The sequence below is a fragment of the Vicugna pacos genome, chromosome 6, assembly GCF_048564905.1.
Source record: "Vicugna pacos chromosome 6, VicPac4, whole genome shotgun sequence".
NCBI classification, from domain to species: domain Eukaryota; kingdom Metazoa; phylum Chordata; class Mammalia; order Artiodactyla; family Camelidae; genus Vicugna; species Vicugna pacos.
In genome coordinates this window covers 9330163-9355935 of record NC_132992.1, presented here as the reverse complement: position 1 = coordinate 9355935, position 25773 = coordinate 9330163, and the positions used below count along the sequence as shown (strand labels likewise).

Here is a 25773-nt window from a genome sequence, read left to right as displayed (position 1 = left end):
TTAAAATTCTTGAGATTTTATATAATTTGATTCCATAGCTGTGACAGTTAACTATATCGCTGTGTTAATTTAATGTAGGTGTAACTCTTATTAGAGAGGATTTTTTTTTTAAGTAAAAGAAAGAGGTTTGGTAACTTCAAAATATGACTGAATTATTACATGTATCATTTGTTTAAAAATAAATGCCATGTGCAGTTGTCGTAAAACTAACTTGCTTTTTGTTTTGTTTGCCTATAATAGACGGCTTCCCTGTATGCACCTTTTCCACCAAGTATGTGTTGACCAGTGGTTGATTACCAATAAGAAGTGCCCCATATGCAGAGTGGACATTGAGGCCCAGCTGCCAAGTGAAAGTTGACACCATGTTTCAGAACTCTTGCCCCCACCCCTCATTCCCATCCTCCTGGTACTGCAGTCAACCAAAGATGGCATGACTTACCTGCGCAGATTTGGAAGCCTTGAACTTAGAGTGCTGGCTCTGCTATATGGTACAACTAATGCTAGACCTACAGTTTATGTATACAGTTGATTTTGATGTATTTATAAAAGCTTTTTTTTTCTAGATTTGACATTTTTCCTGTATCATTTTACTGTATTTTTGCATGGTTCCTTGTATTGCATTTCTTTGCACATATTATGGGCTTATGACCCTAAACTTGCAGGCAAGATTAGCTGCTTTAGTAAGTAGAATTTTGTGGTCTTTTTGTTTTTTACATAGTACCAGGTCTTGAGAATTATGAATTTTTTTTATCCATTACTAACCTTTAATTTAATCAATCATGTACTTTAGTTTAATGTATAAAGATCCTCTAGAAGATGATAATATTGTGTATTAAGACATTCCTTAATTAGGACAAAATGGCTGCTGTATATTTACAATATGGAGTTCTGAGTTAAATACCACCCTTAATACTGGGAACAGAATACAAACCATATTCAATCAGATGCAGGTGGTATTCACATCACCAGAGTGATCAATAGAAATTTTCTTGATGTATCCTTTTCCTTTCAGCACAATGCAGATAGAGTTGAATATTGATATCATACATTTAGACTGCTGTTCTGATTGTATTTATCTTTTTCCTACATCGTTTAGAACTTTATTTCCCAGATTCAATTTTTGCTGCTGTGAAACAGCTCTGATGAACACTAAATATTAATTTCAATTAGCTGGATTGTATATACTTGCAGATTTAATGAAATTTTAGGGAAATTGAAGAAGACATGTAGAATTTTATTCAGTCTTCTGCTAAGCACGTATAGTAAAGATATCTGCTTACGTTGATTTTATAAACACATTCAGTCAGGATTTAGAATTGCAGTCATTGGCAGGTATCTATGCATTCATAGAACTACTAAGGGTCCCAGGATCACTTTTAAAGGGATTTTTATTAGTTTAAAGACAAATAAAGTCAGCTGAATCTACATGTCTCTTGTTTTATTTCTCTTTAAACTTGAAAACAGTAAATCTGCAGATACTGTGAGGCACAAATTATACTGTCAACCTACTGTTGCTCTGGTTTTAGACTCCCACTTCATACATTACCAAGAGTCGATCACTGATATAAAAGTTTTAATTTCTATAGTTAAAATTTACTGCATAATATAGAATATTAAAGTTAAGTTAATGTACTAACATTTCTCCTTTGGAGAAAGTTTTAATCCACTTCAGGATGCATATTATCAAGATACTTTCATATACAGGATAGCCTAATTTTATTTGTCTAAATATGCTTAATACACCCCAGATTGCAAATGCATCAGTCAGTAACATCACTGTCTGTATGTGGAAGACATGTTCCCATGGATCATATGTGAAGATGTCAATAAGCTTGCATTAAGCCACCTGCTTTGTAAGTGGATTGATTAATAAATAACTTATATTTCTATTGTCTTTGTGTTTCATAATTAGTTTTTATAAAACAGTTTATATTAAATATCTTGGAGTTCAAACATAGTGATTTCACTCAAGTTGATACTTGCATAATTTGTTGTTTGTATTCATTCAGTTATGACTGCTTGCCCCTTTTTTGGTATTAGTAAATGTTACACTGATTTTGTCAAAATCAACGTGCTTCAACATAGAATGTGTAGAGATGGATGATGGAGTATGGTTAAGAGATTTTGATATAAAATACTATTTTTAAAAAGAATACTTGATTAAGCTACAGTTGTAGAAGGGTGTAGTGGGGAGACAGAAAGGAGACTTATGTCTGCCATCTTACTGGGAAAAAGAGCTAGTAGCCTGTGTTGGATGTAGGACTTTACCACTGGAAAACTCAGGGTCCATGCCGAGAGATAAGACAGGGAGAATACTATACAATGGAGTCCTCTTGACGTTCCCCAAAACACAATTACAGATAGATTTCTCTATTTTTTAGTATTACATGAGATTTAGATACACAACTACCTGTTGACTTGTTTAATAATTGCTACTGATTTTTTTTAATACAGATAAAGCGTCATTACTTTAAAATGTATTTAATGCAAGTATTCATAGCATATACCTGAACTGTTAATGCAGGAACTTATTAAACTACTACATTTAATTACAGAAAAATGTGATTAGTAATGAACCAAGTAAGGAAGAAAATAATTTTTAGTATTTTAATTTTTTGTGCTTTGTTTTGGTGTCTTCCATATCCTGCTATATCTTATGTCAAAATGAAAATTTCAGTGATAGCTGTCCAAATACTTTAAAATTCTTTTGTCAGCAAATTCTTATTTTCATTGTTAATACACAAATGATAAACTGGTATTTAAAATATATTTCTTATTTGGTGACTTTATTTTAGCTTCTAGCACACTTCATCATTTGAACCATAACAATTTGACATACAGAAAACCAGCTCTGTTTTTAAAATGGTATTTGTAACACAAATTAAAGTATAAACTCTGTGGACATTTCTAGTTTTTCATGAATGAAAATAACTTAATTCTATAGAAAATGCATCCTGATTTCTAATTTATCTTCCAGAAACCTCTGGAAACACAGTACATTTTCTTGCTTATTCAGGACTTCACATGTCACAGTATTGGGTATATCCAGGTTGAAATATTTTCTCTCAGTTAAAGATTTCAGTCATTTCCCTAAATTTAAAATTATGTCCAAAACAACTATTTATTTCTTAAAAAAATAAATGTTACTAATTTTGTGGTTGGGCTTGCTGGGGACAATTTCTTTTCTCTCCTGTGTATTCTGAACAAATTCAGAGGCCACACATAGGATCTTTTGAAGTTGTGAAAAGAATATAGGATTTAATGTCAGACTTGGGCTTTAAACTGTGTAAGCTCAAAACAACTTAAGCTTTCTGAGCAGCATCTTATCTATAACAGAAATGGTTTGCTATTGGAATTAAATGAGATGATGAGTGTAAAGAGCTTTGCATATAGTACATCCTTAAGAAAATACATTCCCCTAATGCTCACTCCATCCCACTCCACCACCCAAATAGCCTTGCCTTTAATAACAAAGGATAGTAGCATAGCGAGGTGCTGAACCATAGATCAGTATTTGCTGCTAATCTTTCTCTTACTGAGAACAAGCAACAGATTACTAGGTAAGAAGTAACAATTCTCTTCAGCTCTTCTCTGACGGGTTGAAATTTTCCTTCTACTGGAGGAATGGAAGATTCCCAGCACGTGTGCTTGCTTGCTTTCCTTGCCTTGCAATCACGACAGGCACGTAGTTGCCCATAAATGCCATCCACTGCTGTGTTTTAGGCAACTACTTAACTGCCATTGGATCAGAATTGGCACAAGATTTGAAACCTCTTTGCACTTAAAGAAAATTTCATGGAGAAATTAACAACTAGAATTTCTCATTCACTCCTAATTTTACTCCTCATCAAATTGTGTTATGCAGGGATTGGGTGCCCATTAAGGGTTAATTAAGCACACTACTAAGCTGTCAATGTTGTATTAGCTGCTTCTAGGCTTTGAATAGGCTGGTAGTTATGACTGAGAGAGCATTTGGAAGTTACGGGTTTCCAGGACAAGATTTTTTTTTTAATTGAAATATAGTCAGTTTACAATGTTGCGTTAACTTCTGGTGTACAGCATATATATATATTCCTTCTCATATTCTTTTTCACGGTAGGCCATTACAAGGTATTGAATATAGTTCCCTGTGCTATATATACAACAGGACCTTGTTGTTTATCTATTTTATATATAGTAGTATCTGCTAATCCCAAACTTCTGATTTATCCCTTCCAACCCCCTTACCCGCTAGTAACCATAAGTTTGCTTTCTGTCTGTGGGTCTGTCTCTGTTTTGTAAATAAGTTCACTTGTGTCCTTTTTCTTTTTCTTTTTCTTTGTTTTTAGATTTCACATGTAAGTGATATGATACTTTTCTTTCTCTTTCTGCTTATTTCACTTAGTATGACAATCTCCAATTCCATCCATGTTGCTGCAAATGGCATTATTTTATTCTTTTTTATAGCTGAGTAGTATTCTGCTGCATGTGTACACCACAACTTCTTTATGGTTTCCAGGAGAAACTTTTAATTAGCCCAAATTTCATGTCTCTTTTAATCCTTTATCACTACAAAGAATGGTTAGTTTCACTAACTGCTAATTTTCATTGTGGACTCTCTGAGTCAGTTTTGCTTTAGATGGTAATATTCAGTGTTTGTTTAGGGAAAAACTTTGGATGGTGTAAAATTCTACAGATTGTTATTGATACATCGTGTACTAGAAAGGAAGAATTTGGGTTCTACCATGGCCTGTGTGTCTAACAACACAGCTCAAGATACTCAGATTTCCATTCTGACCTGTTATCTTAGTGATTCTGTTTTTTAGATTCTGAAGAGCCTCTATAAGAGGAGTGTTTGACAAGGGAATTGGAAGAGATATGGTAAGTCTCCCATCCACTGCATACCAGTCTGCCTTTTAAAAGGAATGGATGTCTTTCACTGAACTGTATCTAGACTACCATACTGTTAGTTTTTGCTCAAAGAGTAAGTTGTGGTGGACTTGGGTTCCTAGAACTTCATTGTTAGCTACACGCTCCCCTAACCCCAAATGCTTGTATTATTTATTGCTGTGAAAGTTATCTATTGCTTGGTAACCCTGAAACTTAGTGGCTTAAACATCAAGATCTAAAGTTTCTGTGGGTCAGGAATTTGGGAGCAGCTTAGCTTGGTGCTCCTGGCGCAGGGTGCCTCATGATGTTACAGTCAAGATGATAGCAGGTGCTGCAGTCATCTGAAGTCATTGCTGCATCTGGATGATCTTTGTCCAAGATGTCCACTCCCATGGCTATTGATAGGAGGCTTCGGTTCCTTACTGGCTGTTGGCCAAGAGACCTTACTTCCTTGTTATGTGGGCCTCTTCAAAGGACTGCTCAAATGTCTTCACAGCAGGGTAGCTGGCTTCCCTAGAGCAAGTGATCCCGGAGAGAGCAAGGAGGATTCTCCAGTGACATTTTTCATCTAATCTCGGAAGTTACATATACTCTTTCATTTCTGCCACATTATATTCATTAGAAGCAAGTCACTAAATATAACCTATACTCAAGAGGAGTTGATTAAGTTCCAACATTTGAAGCTATAGCAAGAATTTGTGCATATATTTTTAAAACACCACAGTTGGTGGGGAGAGGCGGGGTATAGCTCACTGGTAGAGCACATGCTTAGCATGCATGAAGTCCTAGGGTCAATTTCCAGTACCTCCATTAACATAAACAAAAGCCTGATCACCGCCTCCCCAAATAAACAAAAAGATAAAAACAAAACACGCTTTGTTTTTAGTTAGTAACCCTCTTATCCCCTTTGTCAAGACCCAGTCTTCAGATATCAGGACTTCTGTGGCCAGAAATTCTATCAGACCGGCTTCAATGCTTCCCAGGTCTCTCAGTTACATCTGATCTATGGTTCAGCATGAAATAAACTGTGCCCTCAGGAGGCAACCAGATGCCAAAACATCTGGAAATGGCTCAGGCACTCAAGTTTCCTGTGCAAAAAATCTTCAAAGAATGTTTCTGAGAATTCAGAGTTTACAAATAATTATAAATCCTAGCGGCTGTGTTATGTTTTCCTAAACTGTGACACCATAGGAAACTAGTAAGATACAAGACAATTCCAGCAAACAAAAAGCTTATTTGGTGCAAGGATTGGGAATACCCCTAAGTAAATCTGTCTGTTACCTGTTACGTAACAAACCACCCCAAATTTTAGTGACTTAAGCATGACATTTATTTACTCATAGTTGTATAATATGGGCAGGGCTGGGCAGGAACAGCTCTATCTCAGTGTGATATGACTGGTTTTCTTTGTGGGGCCGCATTCAGCGGGGAGTTTTCCTGGAATGGAGTGTCCATTATGGCTTCCCTTAGATGTCTGATGCTTTAGCTGGGATGGCTGGGACAGCTGAAGACTCACTGGACATTTCTTTGTCTTGATGTAGGTTCACTAGTGAGGGATAGCTAGTCTTATTTACATGGTGGCTCAGAGCTCCAAGAAGAAATTGTCAGGTCTCCCAAGACCTAGGCCTGGAAGTGGTACAGTATCATTTCTGACACATTCTGTTAGTCAAAGCAAGGCTAGCCCAGATTCAAGGGGCGGGGAAATAGACTACACCTGTTGATAGAAGTGGCAGCAAAAAAAGTGTGGCCATCTTTCATTTATCACAGTACAGTAAAGCAAGGGCCGCTGCTTTGTTAGAATCCCTAGTGCAAACTTCCTGAATACATTTAGTACCCCCCCAACCCCCGCCAAACCAAAGCTTAGCATATGGAGAAGGCATATGTGCAAATGGTCTATTTTTTCAAGTGTAATCATCAGGGGAATCAGTGATGGAGGAACTTTCACTTCCCTACACTGATGTTTGAGAAAAAGAAACATATGGAATGGAGATAGCTAGGTATTTCTGGTCTTTTGACTGCCAGATCTTCGTGTAATTTAGAAATTCTTTCTGCAGGATTCCTGATAGATGGTTACTGTGATAGTTTTATGTGTCAATTTGACTGCACCACTGGGTACCCAGACGTTTGGTCAAACATTATTCTGAGTGTATCTGTGGGGGTGTTTTCTAGATGAGATTAACATTTGAATCTATTGCCCTCCCTAATGTGGGTGGGCCCCATTCAATCAATTGAAGGCCTGAATAGAACAAAAAGACTTACCTCCCCTCCTCCCATACCCCATGAGTAAGGGAGAATTTCTCCTCTTCACTGTCTTCAAATTGGGACATTGTTTTTCTCTTGTCTCTGCACTCAGACTGAGACATGGGCTCTTCCTGGGTGACTAGCCTACCAGCCTCTGGACTGGAATCACATCACTGGCTCTCCTGAGTCTGCAGCTTGCAGACTGGAGATTGTAGGCCTCGTCAGCTTCCGTAATTTTATGATTCCCTACCTATCTGTCTATCTGTATTTCTGAAGAAACCTGGAAAATTCAATTATCATGCCTCTGGTTATATTCTTCCAGGGATGATGAGGTCACATTTGTGGAAGAAGCACATTTCTTTTGTAAACAATTAAAATCACTCATTCTTTTCCTTTGGTATTTGTTCCTCTAATTTCAGCCATAGGGTCCTATTCTATATTTTAGAACAATGTAAAAATAAGTCTGGCTTCTTGCTATATGCTAGCTCCTCAGTTACTATAGGACAGCTATCTTGATTTATTTCGCCTTTCTCTAAGTGAAATATCCTTAGAATTCTTTTGTTTAAACTGGATCTTAAGGGGGGAGGGTGTAGCTCAAAGTGTTAGAGGTATGCTTAGCATGCAGGAGTTCCTGGGTCAATCCCCAGTACTTCCTCCAAAAAAATAACCTAATTATCTACCCCCCCAAAAAATTTTTTTAAAAATAAAAATGGACTGGATCTTAAGCCTCTTAGCTATTCTTGTCACTATTTTCTGGATGTTTCTAGTTTATCATCAATATTTCTCAGAAAATGATACCTGTAAGTGATCATCCATCTGGATGTGGTGTGAGCATTAAAAAGTGTGGAGTTACCTGAACTTGCTCATGCGAATGAGTTAGGTCTTGGAATGGTGGTATTTTCTAAGGGAGCACAAGTTTCCTAAAGGACAGGTGTGGGAATGGAAGGAATAAGAATGAATTGAAAAAGGAATACACACTGAAGGGAGATGAGACACAGTCTCACTCTCATCTGTGTGAGAGTGGGATTGGTTCTCACATCGCAGTCGGCCTGCACACCCAACAGGCAGAGCTTCACCCAGAACTGGGGCAGCCACTGAAAAGTCAACTTGATATGTCAGTTGGGATATTCTCTGCATTCTGTAGCTCCTCAAGTTTCCATCAAAGCACGTCTGAGTCTCAACCATCTAACACAGTGCAGCCCTAAGTCACGCAGAGGCGTCTGCCTGTTTCACGACCCAGGCAGGCTAACCCAACCTAAACTACAACTCGAAATTTCCGGAAGAGGAATAGAGGTTAAAAACGACAATTTTCAGGGTGTTCCCTAGAACCAACTTCTGCCCACCCAGTATAAACGTAGACATCCGTAATTGAGGCCTTGTCAAAATTCAGAGGGTCCGAAGTCTGTTTTCCCAATGAAGTATTTCATTTTTGTTTATCTTAGGGGCCGAGATTTTTTTAAAAGATAGTAGGCAGAAAAAAAAACCCAACCGGTTGTTACGACGACCAAACGGGTCTGGAAAATTCAGCCAATCAGCCTGCGGGAATGCCTCCGGCTCAGCCAATGGGAAGAGCGCGTCGTACATAGGGCCGCCCAATGGGGCCGCGAGCTGCGCGGTATTTGAATCCTGGAGCTAGGCGACTTCGCGAGTATCTCCAGCGGTGCGGTCCGGGAGAGAAGTTCTAACCGCGCCGCGGTAGATAGTGCTCTTGGTTTCCAGTCCGCGTCCCTCCTTGGGCCGGGCTGCCACTCGTGCCTGTCCCGGTCCTCATGGCGCTGCTCCGACGCCCGACGGTGAGTGGGCCGGCGACCCCGCAACGGCCTGGGCCCCGGCCGCGCAGCCCCTCGCCCGCCTCTGGCTTCTCATTCTCTCCTCTGCTCGGAGCTTCTTCATCCCAGCCCGTGCCGCTTTCCCTTCGTCCCGGCTGCCCAGGGCCTGCGGCCTGTCCTCTGGCCGGCCTCCCCGCCTCGCTTCCGCTCTCCCGTCCAGCTCCTGGCCTGTCCGTCTCTGCCCCGGGGCTAGGGAAGGGTTGGAAAGCGCCTCGGGGCCGGCACTTGTCTCGGGAGCCTCCCGAGCGCCGGGCCGAGGACTCGGCGAGCGATCCCCGAGGGCCCTTTGTCGTTCGAGAGTTAGCTAAATACAGCTTCTTGGGGTTCCGCTGCTCTGTTCTCAAACTCCTTGCCAGCTAAGGGATCCGTGGTGGGGATGAGGGGAAGGATTGGAAGAAATTCACAGGCTGTAGAGTGCTATGGCTGTTTTTCAGATTTTTTTTCACATTTCGCTCTATATGAGTTTCCTATTTACTCCTGCACACGAAGTCTTCCAGGCTAAGTTCACTAATGTATGGGTTTTTACCGTAAAAAATTATTACTCAAGTGTGATAGAGATTTTGCATTTAATTTGGAGCACTGTGGCAGACTGAGAGAGAAGGGTCCAAATTCATTTATTTCATCTCTGCGAACAACAAAGTGTTTATGGTATTTTGGATTATTTTTATGGATTTGAATTGAGCCTGGGTCTACTTTTTTCTTTGCTGAAAAATAGAGGGCCATGGCACACCTGAGCTCCATTCTCCTGGCTGTAGGCTAGTTAAAAGCTGCCCATTTTCCCTTCCAGGTGGGTTTAATTTAGTCAGATTACCAGGCTTCAATCCATAAGCATTAAACTTTAAAACACGTTTTTAAAAACTGACAGTAACTGCTGGAAAAATGGAACAGTGTGACTTTTGAGAATCCTAATGGGTTGAATACATTCAGTATTTAATTGCTATCCTTTTGTGAGTCTGAGTCAAACTGTTAAGTAATTTTTGTCTATCCCATAAAGTTCTTTCATAGTCAAGTTCTTTTTATTCAGGAAAGGCTTGAGTTTTTCCCCACCTCTCTTTCTGACCTGGTAAGTCCATTAAAACACTCTGTTGGAAAGTTTTTTTAGGATTAGGACCCCCCAGTTCTCAGGAATAGTACATGCTGTTTTGTTGTTGTTTTTTTTCCCATGAAATGTTTATCACCTACAATAAAATACACCTTTTTGTGTGTGAATTGCTTTTCCTAACAAGTTTTGTTTCTAAGCCCATTCTGTCTAAAGCAGATTAAGGTCAAATAACGATTTTTTTTATTTCATATAATTCCAACTTTCTCTAAATTTGAGATAAAACTATTTTACTCATAAAAACTATTTTCTTTCTAAATATCCTTAGAAGAAGAGAGAGTGCATGCTATGGCAGCCTCGTTGTAAACTGCTGTGTCTCTAAAGATCGTGTCTACAGGAGCATTTATTATTTCTAGCATGGCATAAGAATCAAAGCTAGTTTAGGTTTTAAGCAGCTCGTTTTCAAACAGCCAGACCTATTACAGCTGTTTAGTACTGCGTCTTAATTGCATTTGTTACTCATCTCTGTCTAGGAAGGTTTTTAAATAGATGCCTTTAATAGGCAGGGATCTCTAGTAAGTGACATGTATACTATATGAGACATAATCACTTGTCGGTGAAGCTCTTAGATTTTTTTCCCCTAGGTAAGATGGCCGAGTGATTTGCTTAATTTACTGTAATGCGATAAATCACATAGCATTTTTAGACTTGTCCCCTCTATTTTTCCCTTTCACAGATAGATCTCAGCATATTCACCTTTCCCAAATCAATTCTGAATTTGGATATTTGACATTAGCAAAGTATTATAAATTGTCTCAACTTTATGTTTTTCCCTTTTTTTTTTTTTTTTAGGTTTCCACTGATCTAGAAAATATTGACATAGGAGTTAATCCCAAACCCAAGAGTCATGTGACTGTCAGGCGGGCAGTTTTAGAAGAAATTGGAAATCGAGTTACAACCAGGACCACACAAGCAGCTAAGGTAACAACTGTGAAGACAGTACGCATGCACCCCGGGCTGACTGTGTAGAGCGCTGAGGGGTGATGTTGGCCGTCCTGCCCTATTCACATTGCTTTTTCCTTGTAGAAAGCTCAAAACACCAAAATACCTGTTCCACCCACCAAAACGACCAATGTCAACAAGCACCTGAAACCTACTGCCTCTGTGAAGCCAGTGCAGATGGAAGTGTTGGCTCCAAAGGTAGGGAGTTCTGGGTTTACAAACTACTTACCAGGGTAGCCTGGTCTGGGTAGACTGCAGGGCCACCTTCATCATCATCGCAGCTCTTGAACATTCATAGCCAGAGCTTGACTTCGGGACAGCAGTGTGGAAAATGAACTTAGATATCTTCTTAGTGATGGTACCTTCGTACAGTGTTATGAAAGTTAATTACCTCAATACCCAAATAAATTTAGTGACCTCAGAGGAAAATTTAGTAGGTTTTATTGAAATGGTTCACTGTGAGAATGAACTTGAACATGAAGCAATGGAAGCTTACAATTCTGAGACCCTCACTCATGTAAGAACAAAGTCGTGCCGGAATTCTGTGTTGATACATTGCAGTCTCTGACCAGTTAGCTCAACTGGAGTTAGAACACTGATGGACCCATGGGCCTGTTCCCCTTCCACCATGTTCAAGTTCATGCATGCTCTCATTCATGAATTACATACATTCATATAATTACAGTGAAACAGGCACTGTTGTAGGTGCTGAGAATACAAGAAAAACTACCTCACTCTTTCTAGTTCAAAATATATATTATTGTATGCTTGAAATTTTTCAAAATAAAAAGTTGAATGTATTCAAGAAATGTGTTGCATACTTAGTATACACATCCAGTTGTGTTAAGGCTGATAGAGAGACATCTTGTTTTGAGGAGACTTATCTACAAGGGGCATCTGTACCTGAAAATTAAACATATAATCCTAGGAATGATGCTAGATGCCCTAGGCAATGGGTGACTGAATGCAAATTGCATATAAAGGAAGAAGAGAACCTGGAAGGTTGGAGTGGTCTGGGGAAACTTCCTGGAGTAAGTGGGATTTTTAAGGATAGGGAGAAGCTGATAGGAAAGAGCACCTTTTGAGGGAACAAAGCAGCAGCAGGAATCAAGGCACTATGGTGGACATAGCCTATGAATTACGTCCTTTTGGGCAAAGACCCAGCAAGTCTAAATTGGCTCAGAAGGTTTGAGGAAACAGGAAAAAAAGTTGAGAAGGCGGCTGCAGTTGGATTTGAAGGCCTTGAAATTTGGATTTTTATCCCATTAGGCAGTGAAGAACCTGTGAAAAGTTTTGAGGAGGAGAGAAGTGATGAAAGCAGGGTAGGGTGGCCAGGGAAGGGGCATTAAGTAGGACGTATTACAAGCAAGGCCGATGGGTGCCTTGAACCAGCCCAGATCTCCCCTAAGTGCTTACCCATATACCAGGATCTATATGGGTACTAAGAAATACTGCTGACGGTGTTAGGATGTGCCAGAACTCCTTTCAGGGACATCATCCTGTGTTCAGAAGGAATTTTTTGGATATGTTGCTTGGTGTAGAGGAGTGAGACCCTTAAGTACTTGAGTATTTAAGAAACTATTTATGGAATAAATTAATAAAATATAGGAAATTCAGCAGAGTGAGGTAGCTTTATGGAAGGTGTCTCATTTGGCTTTAGATTTGTTGAGATGACAGAGACAGCTGTTGGGGAATACAGCTGGAAATGGGCCAGCAACTTCTGAAAGAGAGGAACAGATTTGCATGCTTTCTATTTAGAGGTAATGGTTGCAAACATGTTGTTTATAAGACAGGAGAAAAAAGCTTTGATTCCAGAACTAAATCTCAGAACAAATCCTCAAGATCTACTTTCCTTTGATAGGACTTGCCCTGGAAGTTTCTAGTGACCTCCCAAATAACAAACCCAAAGCAGCTTTTCAGACCTTGATCTCTTGACCATTATACAGCATTTTATATGAGTGGTTGAGCGTGCTTCCTCCCACATGTCAGGAGAGTGGCTTGGCAGTATATTTCAGATGGTTATTCTCCATACCCAGTAAGGCTGTTTTTAAAATTTAGCGTAAGATAATGATCAGTGGGACAGTCAAGGACCTTTAAACAGTTATAATGAATACCTCTTATTCTATATTTTATATCAGGAGGTCAGTTAAATCCATTTAATGAAATACTATGCAACCATAAATATCATGTTTCAGTAGAATATTTAAAGATACCAAAATGGATGTTACATTAATGGAAAAATCAGATTATAACAATATAATGCAGTACAACCCTAGATTTACTTTTTTTAAAATATATTTTTATTGAAGTATAATCAGTTTACAATGTGTCAATTTCTGGTGTACAGCACAATACTTCATCATGTAGGAATATACATATATTCGATTTCATATTTTTCACAAGTTACTACAAGATATTGAATTTAGTCCCCTGTGCTATACAGTATTAACTTGTGAGAATTACTTTTAAAAGTGTGCATATATATGCAAAATATTGATGGTAGTTATTTTTGAGTATTATGTGGGACTTAAGATTGATTTTCACTTTTTTTCCTTAAAATGTTCAAACTTTTCATTATAGGTTCTTACTACTGTTCAAATTGGGGAAAAAAGGCAAATTAGAAAAACAAACAAACAGAAACAAAAAATGTTATGAACAAAACAAAAGGGAAATTTCCTCCCATAACCATGACAACTCCACTCTTTTGAGTTCCCCCATCGCCTTGACTGACTCCTTTTTCTCTCACTTCCTGACAGTATATTTCAAAAATTATGGACCTACAGCTCATTTCATATAAAAATCACTTCTGTGGTTGAAACATGCTTCCTGTTTTAGAAGACATCAGGGATTAATGAGCCATACCTATTTCCAATCAAATGCACTTTTCTCTGAGAAACATAGTGCAGAAGACACCAGTAAGTCCACAATTCTGGGGAAGCCCCCTCTGGCAGATGATCCCCTCTGCAGGCTTGTCTCTGGTCAGCCCTCTGGCTTTTACTTTGTATCTGCTCTGTCTGCAGAGTAATTGCTGTTTCTTTACAACCAACCCCCAGAGGTATGGAAATGCCAGTTGGGTGCTGAATTTCTAGCAGCACTGAGCCCTGGAAAACCCCAGGAAGCAAACACATGTTCGCAGACTGCTAACCGAATAGTTACCATCCTTTCTGTAAAGCTGGAAGGCAGGTTTCCTTCTCTGCAGCAGAGGGAGCACCTGGAATGCGAAGGGCCCTGGCTGAGACCCTGAAAGGGCGCCGGCCATTCACAGGTGTTTGCAGAAGCTGATTATCCTACAGTTTTTGGAGAAAACTTTTTGCTGACTCATGAGGCTTTGGCAAACACTGAGTAGTTTGAAAGGAAGGAGAAGTTTATTTTTCATTCGCTTCTTGTACTGATGGGCACAAGGAAGCAAGGTGAATGAACCACTGACTATCCCCAGGTAGCCCTTAAGTAAGTCCGGACGTCAGAGTAAAAGCATGTAGGAGAGGCAGATGCACGCTTAGGAGACATCCTGGGGAGTGGCAGCTAGAAGTTCTGATGAGGTTTTAGATTTAGGGATTTGATTTAAACATGACATTTAGTGATAGTCATTATTCACGTATAAGAATCTTTTCTGGCCCAACTTTCCCTAATACAAAAACTATATATAGAAGGAAATAAGCACAACTGTTCACATTTTTTTAAAGTGCCTTTTGTTTTTAATTACACAAGAAACATAGTCCTAAAAAAGCAAAACAACATGAAATAAGAAGAGTGCATAGAATAAAAGGTCGGTTCACTGTTACTGCTCCTCCTGCCGAAATCCCACCTGGTGGCATTCCCTAAAGCTAATCATGGTAACTAATTTTGCCTTTACCACTGAGCACACCTGTGAATGCATGTGTACACACTGCTGTAAATTGTGAAGTGTCAGATTGGAATCGACAATTTTTCTTAGTCCTCCCTTATTGCACTGAATTGACATTGTTTATTGCAAATTTCATAAATAAAGGAACTCTGTGTTTTACCAAAACTTGTGTAAATACCCATATATTTGCATATTCATATTAGTCCGTTCTTGTAAGACACCTGACTTGGTGAATGTCTGAGCTGCAACTTCAGCAGCCTTTACTCATTCTCCACCCACCCCCTTCCAAACAGCAGCACAATCTCGCGTCTCCGTTGTTTCTGATGAGACTGTTCAGTTGTCTCTGACAACCCACAGAACTCATTCGTTAATCTAATTTGAAGGTTTCGTTCTTGGACCATTTTGGTGATGGTTCACTAGCTGGTGCCTTTTTTACCTTTGCATGCAGCAGGCACAGGACAGGACTGCACAGCCAGCTCACAGGGCTTAGGCTACAATCTGCACAAGCAAGTGGGATCTTAGAATAATTAGATTATGTTAAAGTCCAAAAGGAATACTGCTGAGAAATTCTAAACCAAGGCCCAGAGCCGTCATCCTTGTCTTATCCTAGTGGCTTTTGGATATGGCTAAACTCGGGTGTAGTTCTGAATAGACACAGGTAAACATTTCAAGGGGCTAAGTCAGTCCATGAAGCACATAATGATAACCTCTGCCTTCTTAAACCAGGCTTCCTGGCACTGACTGCCCTTCCTGGGGAGAGTGGTGATGCTTATCCTCAAAATAGGTAACCTTAAAGTGAAGCTTACCTGTACTTTACTAAAAAGCACATCTGATTTTAGTCATTCTTGCTCTGTTCCCCAGTGGGCCACTTAACTTCGGATAAAATCTAAACTCCTTAGCCAGGTTCTTGCTCGCCTTTCCAGCCCTTTTCTCACATCTCCCGTGCTACTCCCGCTGTCCCAAGTCAACGTGCTTTTCCCAGACTTGCTTTGTTTCTTGGCTTCCCCTGGGACTTTGACTTGCATACTTTTGCCTACTCATTTCCTTTGAGGTCTTACCCTGTCTGGTAACCTTACTAGGTTTCTCCCTGGTACCCCAAGTGGCTCTTCTCATTCCTTCTAGCCCCCTTCTACAAGTTCTTAAGTTCTTGAATAAGTGAGAGATAACGTGCATGCTGCTTGCTCACCTGGCACTTCCTCGGTTTAAGACCTTTGATTTAAGAGGGAAGGGCATGTTTTGAATCAGTGTGTATGTTCTGTTGTTTTTGTTACTGTTTCATCCTTCTCTAAGACTAGAAACTATAATCATTGAGCTTTAAGGTAAATCAAAATTGTTTATTATACTCCCTTCTCTTTCTATATGTCATGACTTTAATACATATTCTTTACAGCCTAGCAGTCTTGTTAGGTTTTACTTTGAGAAGTACCTCTTATTTTTTTAAAAAGTGATAGTTTATTTATACTTCATTACTAAACACTTGTTTTATACATTTTTAATTCATGTGATTTTTATAAATAACCACCCAGTCAGCACAAGAAAATGAAATTCTGGGTGTGTACTTAGTCTTTGCTTCCTCCTTGTATTTGATTCACAGGCAGGAATGTGCTTTTCTGTGTTTTCTTTGCCAAACAGTTTTTCAATTGAGAATAAATTAGTTGATGAGAAGACAACGTTCCACTTGCAGAAGAGGCTGCTACTAAAGTGAACTGTCAGCTCTAGGAATCTGTACCTAGGCATCTAAGTTTCTTTCACTCAGTAAATATTTATTGGGCACCTACTATGTGTCAGGGATGGCAAGGAATTTGAGATGCCTTAGTGGACTAAAATCAGTTTAAAGTAATGTAAGCTTATAGATTTTACGTTCTTGCAGAGGTAGAGGGTAAGTAATACACATATTGTATTAGAATAATATACTTCTACGGTGTATTAGAAGTTTATAGAATCTCTGGGGAAAAGCAGAGTAAGAGGAAGCGTGTGGTTAGACTAGGAGGCAGGTGGGAATTTTAAATAGGAGTGAGGATAGACCTCACTGAGAAGGTAACATGGAAGCCAGCCTTGACGCAGTTGAGGGAATTACCCATGCGGGCACAGGGACAGTAGCCTTTTGGGAAGAGGGACAGTGCTTGCAGTGAGGGAGCCCCAGGCAGGGAGCTGGGGTGAAGCAAGCTGAGGGGAGAGAAGGAGGAGATGGGTCAGCAGGGGAAGAGGGAAGGGCCGGGTCGTGCAGGGCCCGTCCACCATTGTGAGGACCCAGGTTTTCACTTTGAGTGAAATTAGAGTGTTGTTTTTTGTTTAAAAATTTTTTTTAACTTTTTTTTTTTTTTTTTTTTTGCTGTAGGGAGGTGATTAGGTTTATTTATTTTACTTTTTAGAGGAGGTACTGAGGATTGAACCCAGGACCTATGCATGCTAAGTATGCGCTTTACCACATGAGCTGTACCCTCTCCCCTGAAATAAGAGCATTTTTAAACAGGAGTATGTCTCCAAGAGCTTCATCCGCTGCGTCTTGAATTATTCACCTCTCACTGTGAAATTTTTTTTGGCTTTATCATTTATAAAAGTGCATATGCTACTTTTCAACCGGTTGGCCCTGCATGTGTTTGCAATCAAGGCTGCGTCTAAATAGTGACACTCGTGCTTTCATTTGTGGATATAGCGCCCTTCTCCCGCCCCTGAGGATATCTCCATGAAGGAGGAGAACCTCTGCCAGGCCTTCTCTGACGCCTTGCTCTGCAAAATCGAGGATATCGATAATGAAGATTGGGAGAACCCTCAGCTCTGCAGCGACTACGTGAAGGATATCTACCAGTACCTGAGGCAGCTTGAGGCAAGTGGGCCTTTGTGCTTTGGTGGTAAAGCAGTGTGGAATGGACGACACAGCTGGGAAGGAGATGAGGTCAGCCTCTTAAACTTTTAATTCCACCAACAGGTTCTGCAGTCCATAAATCCACACTTCTTAGATGGGAGAGATATAAACGGACGTATGCGCGCCATCCTGGTGGACTGGCTGGTGCAAGTCCACTCCAAGTTTAGGCTGCTGCAGGAAACTCTGTATATGTGCGTCGCCATCATGGATCGATTTTTACAGGTAAGTCTGCTTCAGGGACTTCCTGCCCTCACTGGCTCACTGAACGTTGTATTTATGCAGTGCGGAGGCATGGTACCTCTGAGATTAAGACCAAAAGGCCAGTTTATGAGGTGCCACAGAACTTCAGGTGCTAGAAAAGGAAGTAGTCCAAGTGTGTGATGCTCTGGTGATGCTGACCAGCGCTGGGCATTTCTGCTAGGTCAGCCTGCGGAAAAGGGCTCAGGGGAACACCGTCTTACCACAATCAATTCATCAGAGGAGACATACCAGCAGATGGTTTGAAAGTCCACCTGAAGTCTGTGGTGCGTTTGGAGACTGGTTCTCCAGGCCAGTTTGCACGCTTGCCATAGTGCAGTACTCTTTGGTGTTAAGCCCCCTCAGCTGAAAAATAAGGAGTTTGACTAGAGAACTGAGCGGTTTCCAGCCATCTGGGGCATTGAATCACTATAGAAGAGGGAGAAAGCAGAGGTTTTAAAAAAGGGTGGAGGTATGTGTGAGGAGTGTACTGAGAGTGTGAGGTCTAAAGTAAAGAGGAAGATAAGAAATCAAGCTGAGAGGCAGAAGTGATCATCAAAATGTTTATAACTGGTAATGCAAAAACACTGAGCAGTCAGAAGAAATGCCAGGCAGTAACCACAGTGTGTTAGCTACCACATGGTAGCCCTGCAGGTAATTTATTTATTTAAAGTCAACATTTTGATTATAGGTTTAGACCAAGTTCAAATGCTGCCCAAACAATACAGGAATAATTGTGTTGATAATAATGACCCCGAGATGCTGCAAGATGCTAAGTAAGCTTAGAGTCACTGGTTTCCATTATACGGTCCTCACTGAGTAGGAAAGCACTGTCTTATTTTTGGTAGGTTTTCAATATTGAGAGTTGAAGCGATAAAAGCAAATTCCCGGTTTAAAAAAAGAAGAAGAAGAGAAACACACCCTAGACTGAGATTTCCCCTGACTCTGAAGCATCTTTGAATGATTCTTCAGGCTGAATAATGTGTGTACTTCTGGTGGTGAGGGTTAAGGAAATGCTTGAGACACCCCTTCTTCGTCCCTAGGCGTCCACTGAATCCCTGCTTTTTTGCTTGCCACATCCTGAGTGCCGCGGTGGGGCTTCCCCAGACTCAACCCAGGATGATGGGGGTGGAGCAGTGACTAGGAGTTTCGTTGTCAGGCTGATTCTTCCCTGTTCAACAATTGAGTGATCTTGGGCTGGTGTCTGATTCTCCTCTCAGGCCACCTGTTTGTAAGTGGGGGAATAAATACATGCTGCCTAGATTCTCTGGGGATTTGTTGAGATGATTGTTTGAATCTTGGCACAGGGCCTGACACATGGCGAGCGCTCCACGACAGCTGCTGTGAGTCGGGGGGGGGGGGTGGTCTCAGGTCAACACTCAGGTCTCCTGTGTCTTTAAGAGGAGTGCGAGCGCTTCTCCAAGACTTGGTTTCCGCTACTGTTCTTCCGCCCAGAGCCCCCATTCTCTCCTCAGATACGACTTTTGACACGTTCTTCTTCAATTAGGTTCAGCCAGTCTCTCGGAAGAAGCTTCAGCTGGTTGGGATTACAGCTCTGCTCCTGGCTTCCAAGTATGAGGAGATGTTTTCTCCAAATATCGAAGACTTCGTTTACATCACAGACAATGCTTATACCAGTTCCCAAATTCGAGAAATGGAAACTCTGATTTTGAAAGAGCTGAAATTCGAGTTGGGTCGACCTTTGCCGCTACACTTCTTAAGGCGAGCTTCGAAAGCCGGGGAGGTGAGTGCCGCCAGTTCCGTAGGAGACTCTATTTTGTTCTTTTCTCCCGCAAACGTTGGTCCAATGAAAGGAAAGCTTATGAATTTATAGGGAGCCCCTTTTAAACAAGCCCTAATGGTTATCTCACTAGTTCTTACGAGACAAAACCTCACGTTCTGTGTTTGTAACGTACTGCGGCCTAGGGCGGTGCCCGGGAAGGAGGAGTGAGTTCAGCAGGTTGGAGTTCCAAGGCCTTCACCCAGAATTTTGCAAGAGATACTGACAGCTGTGCTTCTTACCGTCCCTGGGTGTTCTTTCGTAGGTCGACGTTGAACAGCACACGTTAGCCAAATATCTGATGGAACTGACTCTCGTTGACTATGACATGGTGCATTATCACCCTTCTAAGGTGGCAGCAGCTGCTTCCTGCCTGTCCCAGAAGGTTCTAGGCCAAGGAAAATGGGTGAGTATTGAATTTAAGAGGAAATTAGTTAGCTATATTTTAGGCCCTCTTGATATAAAAGGCCTTAGTAATTTTACAACACCATCCTTGTAGCATTTGTTTTAAGTCCACAGGCTTAAAAGAACTGCTTGGAATGGCTCAGGTGGAGACCAGGTGACTGCACTGTGGCACACAAACATAGAGTCGTAAAGAATGAGGAAGGCCACTAAGAACTGATATGCTAAGATTTCTGTATTATTTTGTGAAATCAAACAACCAAGTTGTTAAGCACGCAAGATAAAGCAAGGCCAAAGCCTGACTGATTTACCCAGTAAAGATGAAATGGGCCACTTTTAGGTTCTTACAAGGAGCCAAAGATGCCAGCTCCCTGGGTTCTTGTTTCACATACCAAAAGGGACACCACGGAGACAAAAAGGGCTGATGGCTGCAACGCGAGTCAGAGTCGCACCCTCTATGGCGCGCCCATTCTAGACTGCCACTGAACACCTTCTTAGTCTGTAGTTGCACCCCAAAAGCAGCAGACCAAAAACGCCACCAGAGCCCAGGAGGTGATAGGGAATGGTCTCATGACAGCCTCCCTCCCAGAAGAGACAGGGAAGTGAGTGGGAGGTGGCTAGGGGGCAGCTGCTCCCATGCCTTCCGTCCCCTCATCTTCTAGGAGGATTGAAAAGCATTTTCCCAAGACAGATTCATAGATGTGGTTTAAGCCTCTGCCGGCATGGCCTGTGTGGATTTGTGCAGGAGTGCCTGGGCATCATGGTGGAGCTCGTCCTCCAAACAAGTGTGTACAGTTGACATTTTAGGTAAGAAAGAAGGCAAATAAGAGAGCGTGTCTACGTGTACGTGCTTATGTATTTGCTTACTCTTAACAAAAACATGGGAAGAATAGGCCAGACACTAATGAAACTGGATCCCTGTGGGCACATAGGGTAGAAGGTTGAGGATGGGAAACAGGACTTCTGGTTGTAGTTTTGCATTAACTTGTACACAATATAATGTAACTTTCTGGACTTTTGAACAATATGAATGTTTTATGCAAACACTAAGCTAGAATTAAGCAGAAACAATGTCACTGCATATTCAAATCAGTAACAGAACACAGAGGGAAGAATTAATTCAAGTAACTCTTGAACACAGCATTCTGACCGCTTCCTCAGTGGGATGTGATGTTAACAGGAGGTTAATAGTAACCTGTCACTAAAATTCTGAAGCTCCTTATATGTTTTAGGATAAAGCAAATAAACATTCATGTTATTAAGGACTAAAATTTTCAGTATAAGAAGATAAAATATTGTTAACAAATGAAAACAAGGAAGATCTTATAATATTAGATAGATTTGTCCTAGAAATATCACATCTGTTTTAGAAATACCAGTAAATTCATAACAAAAGACGAGGGAGACAATGACAACCCAGTAGAAAAGAACATGCCCAGTGCCCACATCTTCGGTACTAAATGCCGAGACCCACTAGGAACTAGGGCTCCTTCCAGACGTAGCTGATTGCAGGGCTGTGTCAGGAAGTAAAAGGAAAACCTGAATTGATCAGTTTGTAACAGATAGCAAGTAAATTTTCAAAGGTCAGTGGATCACATCAAAGAGACATAGGAACTGGCTTGAAAGGGCTCTTACTGAGTAAATTGGAGCATTCAAAGAAACAGTGACAGTAACAGATCACAATGCATTAAAAAATGCATGAGTCCATAAGGATACAAAAGGAAGGGTGAGAGGGACTTTAAAAATAAATAACAGTTGAATGCCAGCTAATCAGAGTAGAAGCAATGGCAGAGATAGAATTTCACGATTTTAAAACCCCCAGGGTAATAATTGACTCAAGCAAGGATCATCGAATGATGCTTATAGCATTAGGTGAAATAATTTGGGGGAATAGGATTCACATTGTCTCAAAATATCACCCAACAGATACGTAGTAATTCTGAAGGCAAACTGTACCTTTGTGGTGGAGAGGTCTGGCAGTTAACTACCATTTATCCCACTGATGGAGCTTGGTATCACCAGGGGTGGGCCTTCCTGACTTGCCCTGCCTTCTAGGGCAGTAGGAAGTATGCATTGTCACCTGTATAGAGTTCATGTCCAAAATTTTGGACACGGATCCAATCATCAGGAAATACACAAATCCAGAGTGTGAGATGTGCTCAAAGTAACTGGCCTGGATCCTTCAAAACAGTTAATGTCATTTAAAGCCAAGAAAATGGAAGGTGTTTTAAATTTAAAAAGACTAAAGACAGCAACAGCCAAATATACTTTGTGTGCCTTGAATGGACCCTAGATATAAGAAGAAAAAACTAGAAAAGGTATTTTTGCAGCAGTTGGAGAAATTTGAATATCGACTATATATTTGATGAGACTGTGGGACTGCTGATAATGTTTCTTATGTGACAAAGTTATTGTGGCTAGGAAGGAAAATACTTCTGAGGGGATGCTTCTGAAACATTTACAAGTGATGTGTCATGCGTCTGCAGCGCACTTCCAGATCATACAGCCATTTGATGGCTTCACAAGTCACACACAACTTTTGCTGAACCATTTGAAAGTGAATTGTGGACACCATCAGAGAGAGAGAAAGAGGAGGAAAGAGAAAGAGGCAAAATGTTAATAACTAATGAGTCTGCACAGAAAATATATAGATGTTTATTATATTATTCTTTCAGTTTTTCTATAAATTTGAAATTTTTTGAAACAAACTTAAGGCAAAAAGGCTGCTAGTATGTGTATGGTACCTGGTCTTGGTACCACTGGCTCATTGTAGCCAGATTACCTTTAGACATGCATCCTTGGTTTAAACTTATTAACTATATAGGTCTCCCTGTTTTCTGGGGAATTGATTTCAAATTACATCAGAATTCACTCCTGCTTAGTTCTTTTTTCCTTTAAACTATTTTAGGATTAAGATTAAATTGTGATTTACTTTCCCAATTACATTGTGTATATGAAAGGGGTGTAATTAAGCTTTTAGAATTTTATCACAAAACTGAAATAAGGTCAGGTTACTTATCTTCATGCAGATTTTGTCTCATTATCAATCAGTAGTTGTCCATTTGCTTGGATTTTGTCTTCTGGGAGGCTGGGTCACCAGGCTGAGCATGGAGCCTTCTCTGGGTGCTCTGTGTTCTCCAGGGCTTAACCACGTGGGGCCCAACAAGAGAGTCTCGAGCAGTGTTAGATCTTCTGGGTTTGGGAGTTTAGACTCCTGCCTACGGTGCCGTTTCTTAATTCTGAACTTCTTTCCCTGATTGACAATATATGTATCTGGGCTCTCGAGCGCCCCGCCAGCCACTGCCGGGCAGGGCTTTGATGAGAGGACCATGGATGTGCTAGTCTTAGGTCTCTCCCTTACTATAAAGGGGGCATTCCTTTGTTGGGTTTGATTTTACTCTGTCCCACTTTCCCTCCCCTTTCAGTGTGGTGACAGAGGTAAGCATGACAGCTTTGGGACTTGAAGGACCCTACTTACCTGTGCAACTTTCTTTAAAATATCATAATTTGGGACCTTCGCCACTTGACTTAGCTCAGAGCCGCACAGCGTCTTAATTTAGTCTTGCTCAGAGCCAGAGTCATCCTGTGTTCAATGGCTGCTTTGCTGGTACCATGGTAGTGGCTGGGGCTGTGACTGAATTTCCGGAAGGTAAGAATTTTTTTTTATAGCTTTTCCATAAGTAAGACCAGCATGTGTAAACCTGTGCTCTTGTAAAGAAGTAGCGGCTTTATCCTGCCCCTTTCTTTGCATTCTCTTCCAGAACTTAAAGCAGCAATATTACACTGGATATACGGAGAGTGAAGTGTTAGAAGTCATGCAGCACATGGCCAAGAACGTAGTGAAAGTAAACGAGAACTTAACAAAATTCATCGTAAGTACTCTTCCGTAAGCTGTGGAAAGCACTCGAGTATGAGTTTGGGGTATGAGAGGATGTGCATGTATGTGTGTTTGCATTTCCACGTAAATATTTTGGCATATGTGAGAGTCTGTTTTAGCACAAACTCTTTATATTTTCCTAGCACAGCAGGGGAAGGAGCACACTGATAAACCCTGACAGCAGACTTTCTTTAAAACAAGGTAGATCAGGCTCGCTGTGTTCGGGCCCAGTGTAGTCACCAGGCAGCTTCAGTGTACCGGCCCCCCTTGACCCAGTGCCCTGGGCGGGGCACCCAGCAAGCAGGGAAGGCTGGCCGGCATGTGGTCTGGAACAGCAAGCATCCAACTTGGGTGGCTCTGTGGAGGCTTGGGTATTCAGGTGACATCACTCAGGGCCTTTGTCCAGCATCTGTTAGGACAATGACTGAGAGGCACCTGGACAGCAAGCATGGTGGAGGAGGAGGGGCAGGAAGCCCATTCAGGAAGCAGCATCCTGGGAGCCTGGGGTCTGTCTCTGTGTGGCCCACCTGAGAGGAGGAGCCACAGGAGATGGGGTGCTGTCCTGTGTTCGTGTGATGCTGAGTATCAGAGCTCCCCGAAGGTCTGGTGACAGAGTGAGGCGTCTGTACCAAGTGTCCTCACGGCCTGATCTGCTTCCTGACTTGTCGTTGGAGGATGATTTAACACACTGTGAAAGCATCACGTGTGTTCAGTCCTGAGGGATCTGGGATCTGCTGAGCACTAGTTGTCACTCGCTTTTATTGCCAGTTACTGCTGCCAGTGCTGATAGCACTTAGGTGTGATAAACACAGCTCCACCTCCCACCCCTCTGGTGGCTTGTGAGAGACAGCCTGCTCTTTGGACCTTGAAATCATTGGTTCCCCCATCACTTGTGCTACCAGCTGGTCTTTTTGCATAACTGCGCGTGGAAGGAAATTGTCAGGCCCGACACATGCCCTGGAGCACTTGCTGGCTCCAGTGACTTGGCATCGTCCTAGCCTTTGTGGGTCTGTGGGTGTGGCCCTTTGATACTTGTAAATTAGACTAGGAATAAGGTATAAGTTGGGGCCGGGGAGGTTCCTGATGTGTGCTTAATCACAGATGACTTCTGCAGGCCGTCAAGAATAAGTATGCAAGCAGCAAGCTCCTGAAGATCAGCACGATTCCTCAGCTGAACGCAAAAGCCATCAAAGAGCTCGCCTCACCTCTCATGGGACGGTCCTAGGCTGCCCTGGCCGTCAGGGAGCAGTGCTTCGGCCGTGCACTTTGTCTTACGGATTTGGAACTCCTGACTTTGTATATAGTCCTCTGGTCTATTTCCTGAAACCTTTTCTCAGACCGATTTTCTAAATGTATATTGAGGAAAAATAAAGCTATTAATTTTTCTTAAGGTATCCTGTGTGTATTTATTGTTCTGTGCTGAAGACATCATGAGGAACTTGCTTTGACTAATTTTTTGAGGTATTATGAATAGCATGTGAATTACTGCCCTTATGGCTTTGACCTTCCTACAATTTTCTCAAACAAAAAAACTAGAACTTGGCTTTAGTGAATGTTCCCTCATTCGTAAACTTGGTGAATATAAAGATTGGTTCATTGTATAAAATTTAAAATGGGGGGGGAGGTTACAGCTCAAGTGGCAGAGGGCATGCTTAGCATGCATGAAGTCCTGGGTTCAATCCCCAGTACCTCCATCAAAAAACTAAATAAATAAATAAATCTAATTACCTCCCCTTGCAAAAAAACAAAACAAACAAACAAAAAAAAACGGGAGGATAACCATGACA

General features: G+C 41.2%; 2 protein-coding genes across 18 annotated transcripts in view; both read left to right on the top strand.

Annotated features, from left to right (window-relative positions):
• The window catches only part of RNF111 (ring finger protein 111), a 101692-nt gene extending 99798 nt beyond the window's left edge, over positions 1-1894 (top strand). For all 17 annotated transcript variants that reach the window (XM_072962331.1, XM_031672719.2, XM_031672724.2 and 14 more), the window contains one exon: positions 241-1894. In XM_072962331.1, the coding sequence (XP_072818432.1) occupies positions 241-358 (118 nt within the window). In that variant the 3' untranslated portion in view covers positions 359-1894. The remainder of the gene's footprint in view (positions 1-240) is intronic.
• A 6847-nt stretch (positions 1895-8741) lies between these two features.
• Positions 8742-25345, top strand: CCNB2 (cyclin B2). The gene is made up of 9 exons (XM_006210988.3): positions 8742-8903; positions 10831-10959; positions 11065-11178; positions 17481-17651; positions 17754-17912; positions 19435-19671; positions 19973-20113; positions 23871-23981; positions 25101-25345. Exons 1-9 carry the CDS (start codon positions 8880-8882, stop codon positions 25209-25211), a joined length of 1197 nt encoding a protein of 398 aa, XP_006211050.1. The 5' UTR covers positions 8742-8879; the 3' UTR covers positions 25212-25345.
• The last annotated feature ends 428 nt before the right edge of the window (positions 25346-25773 follow it).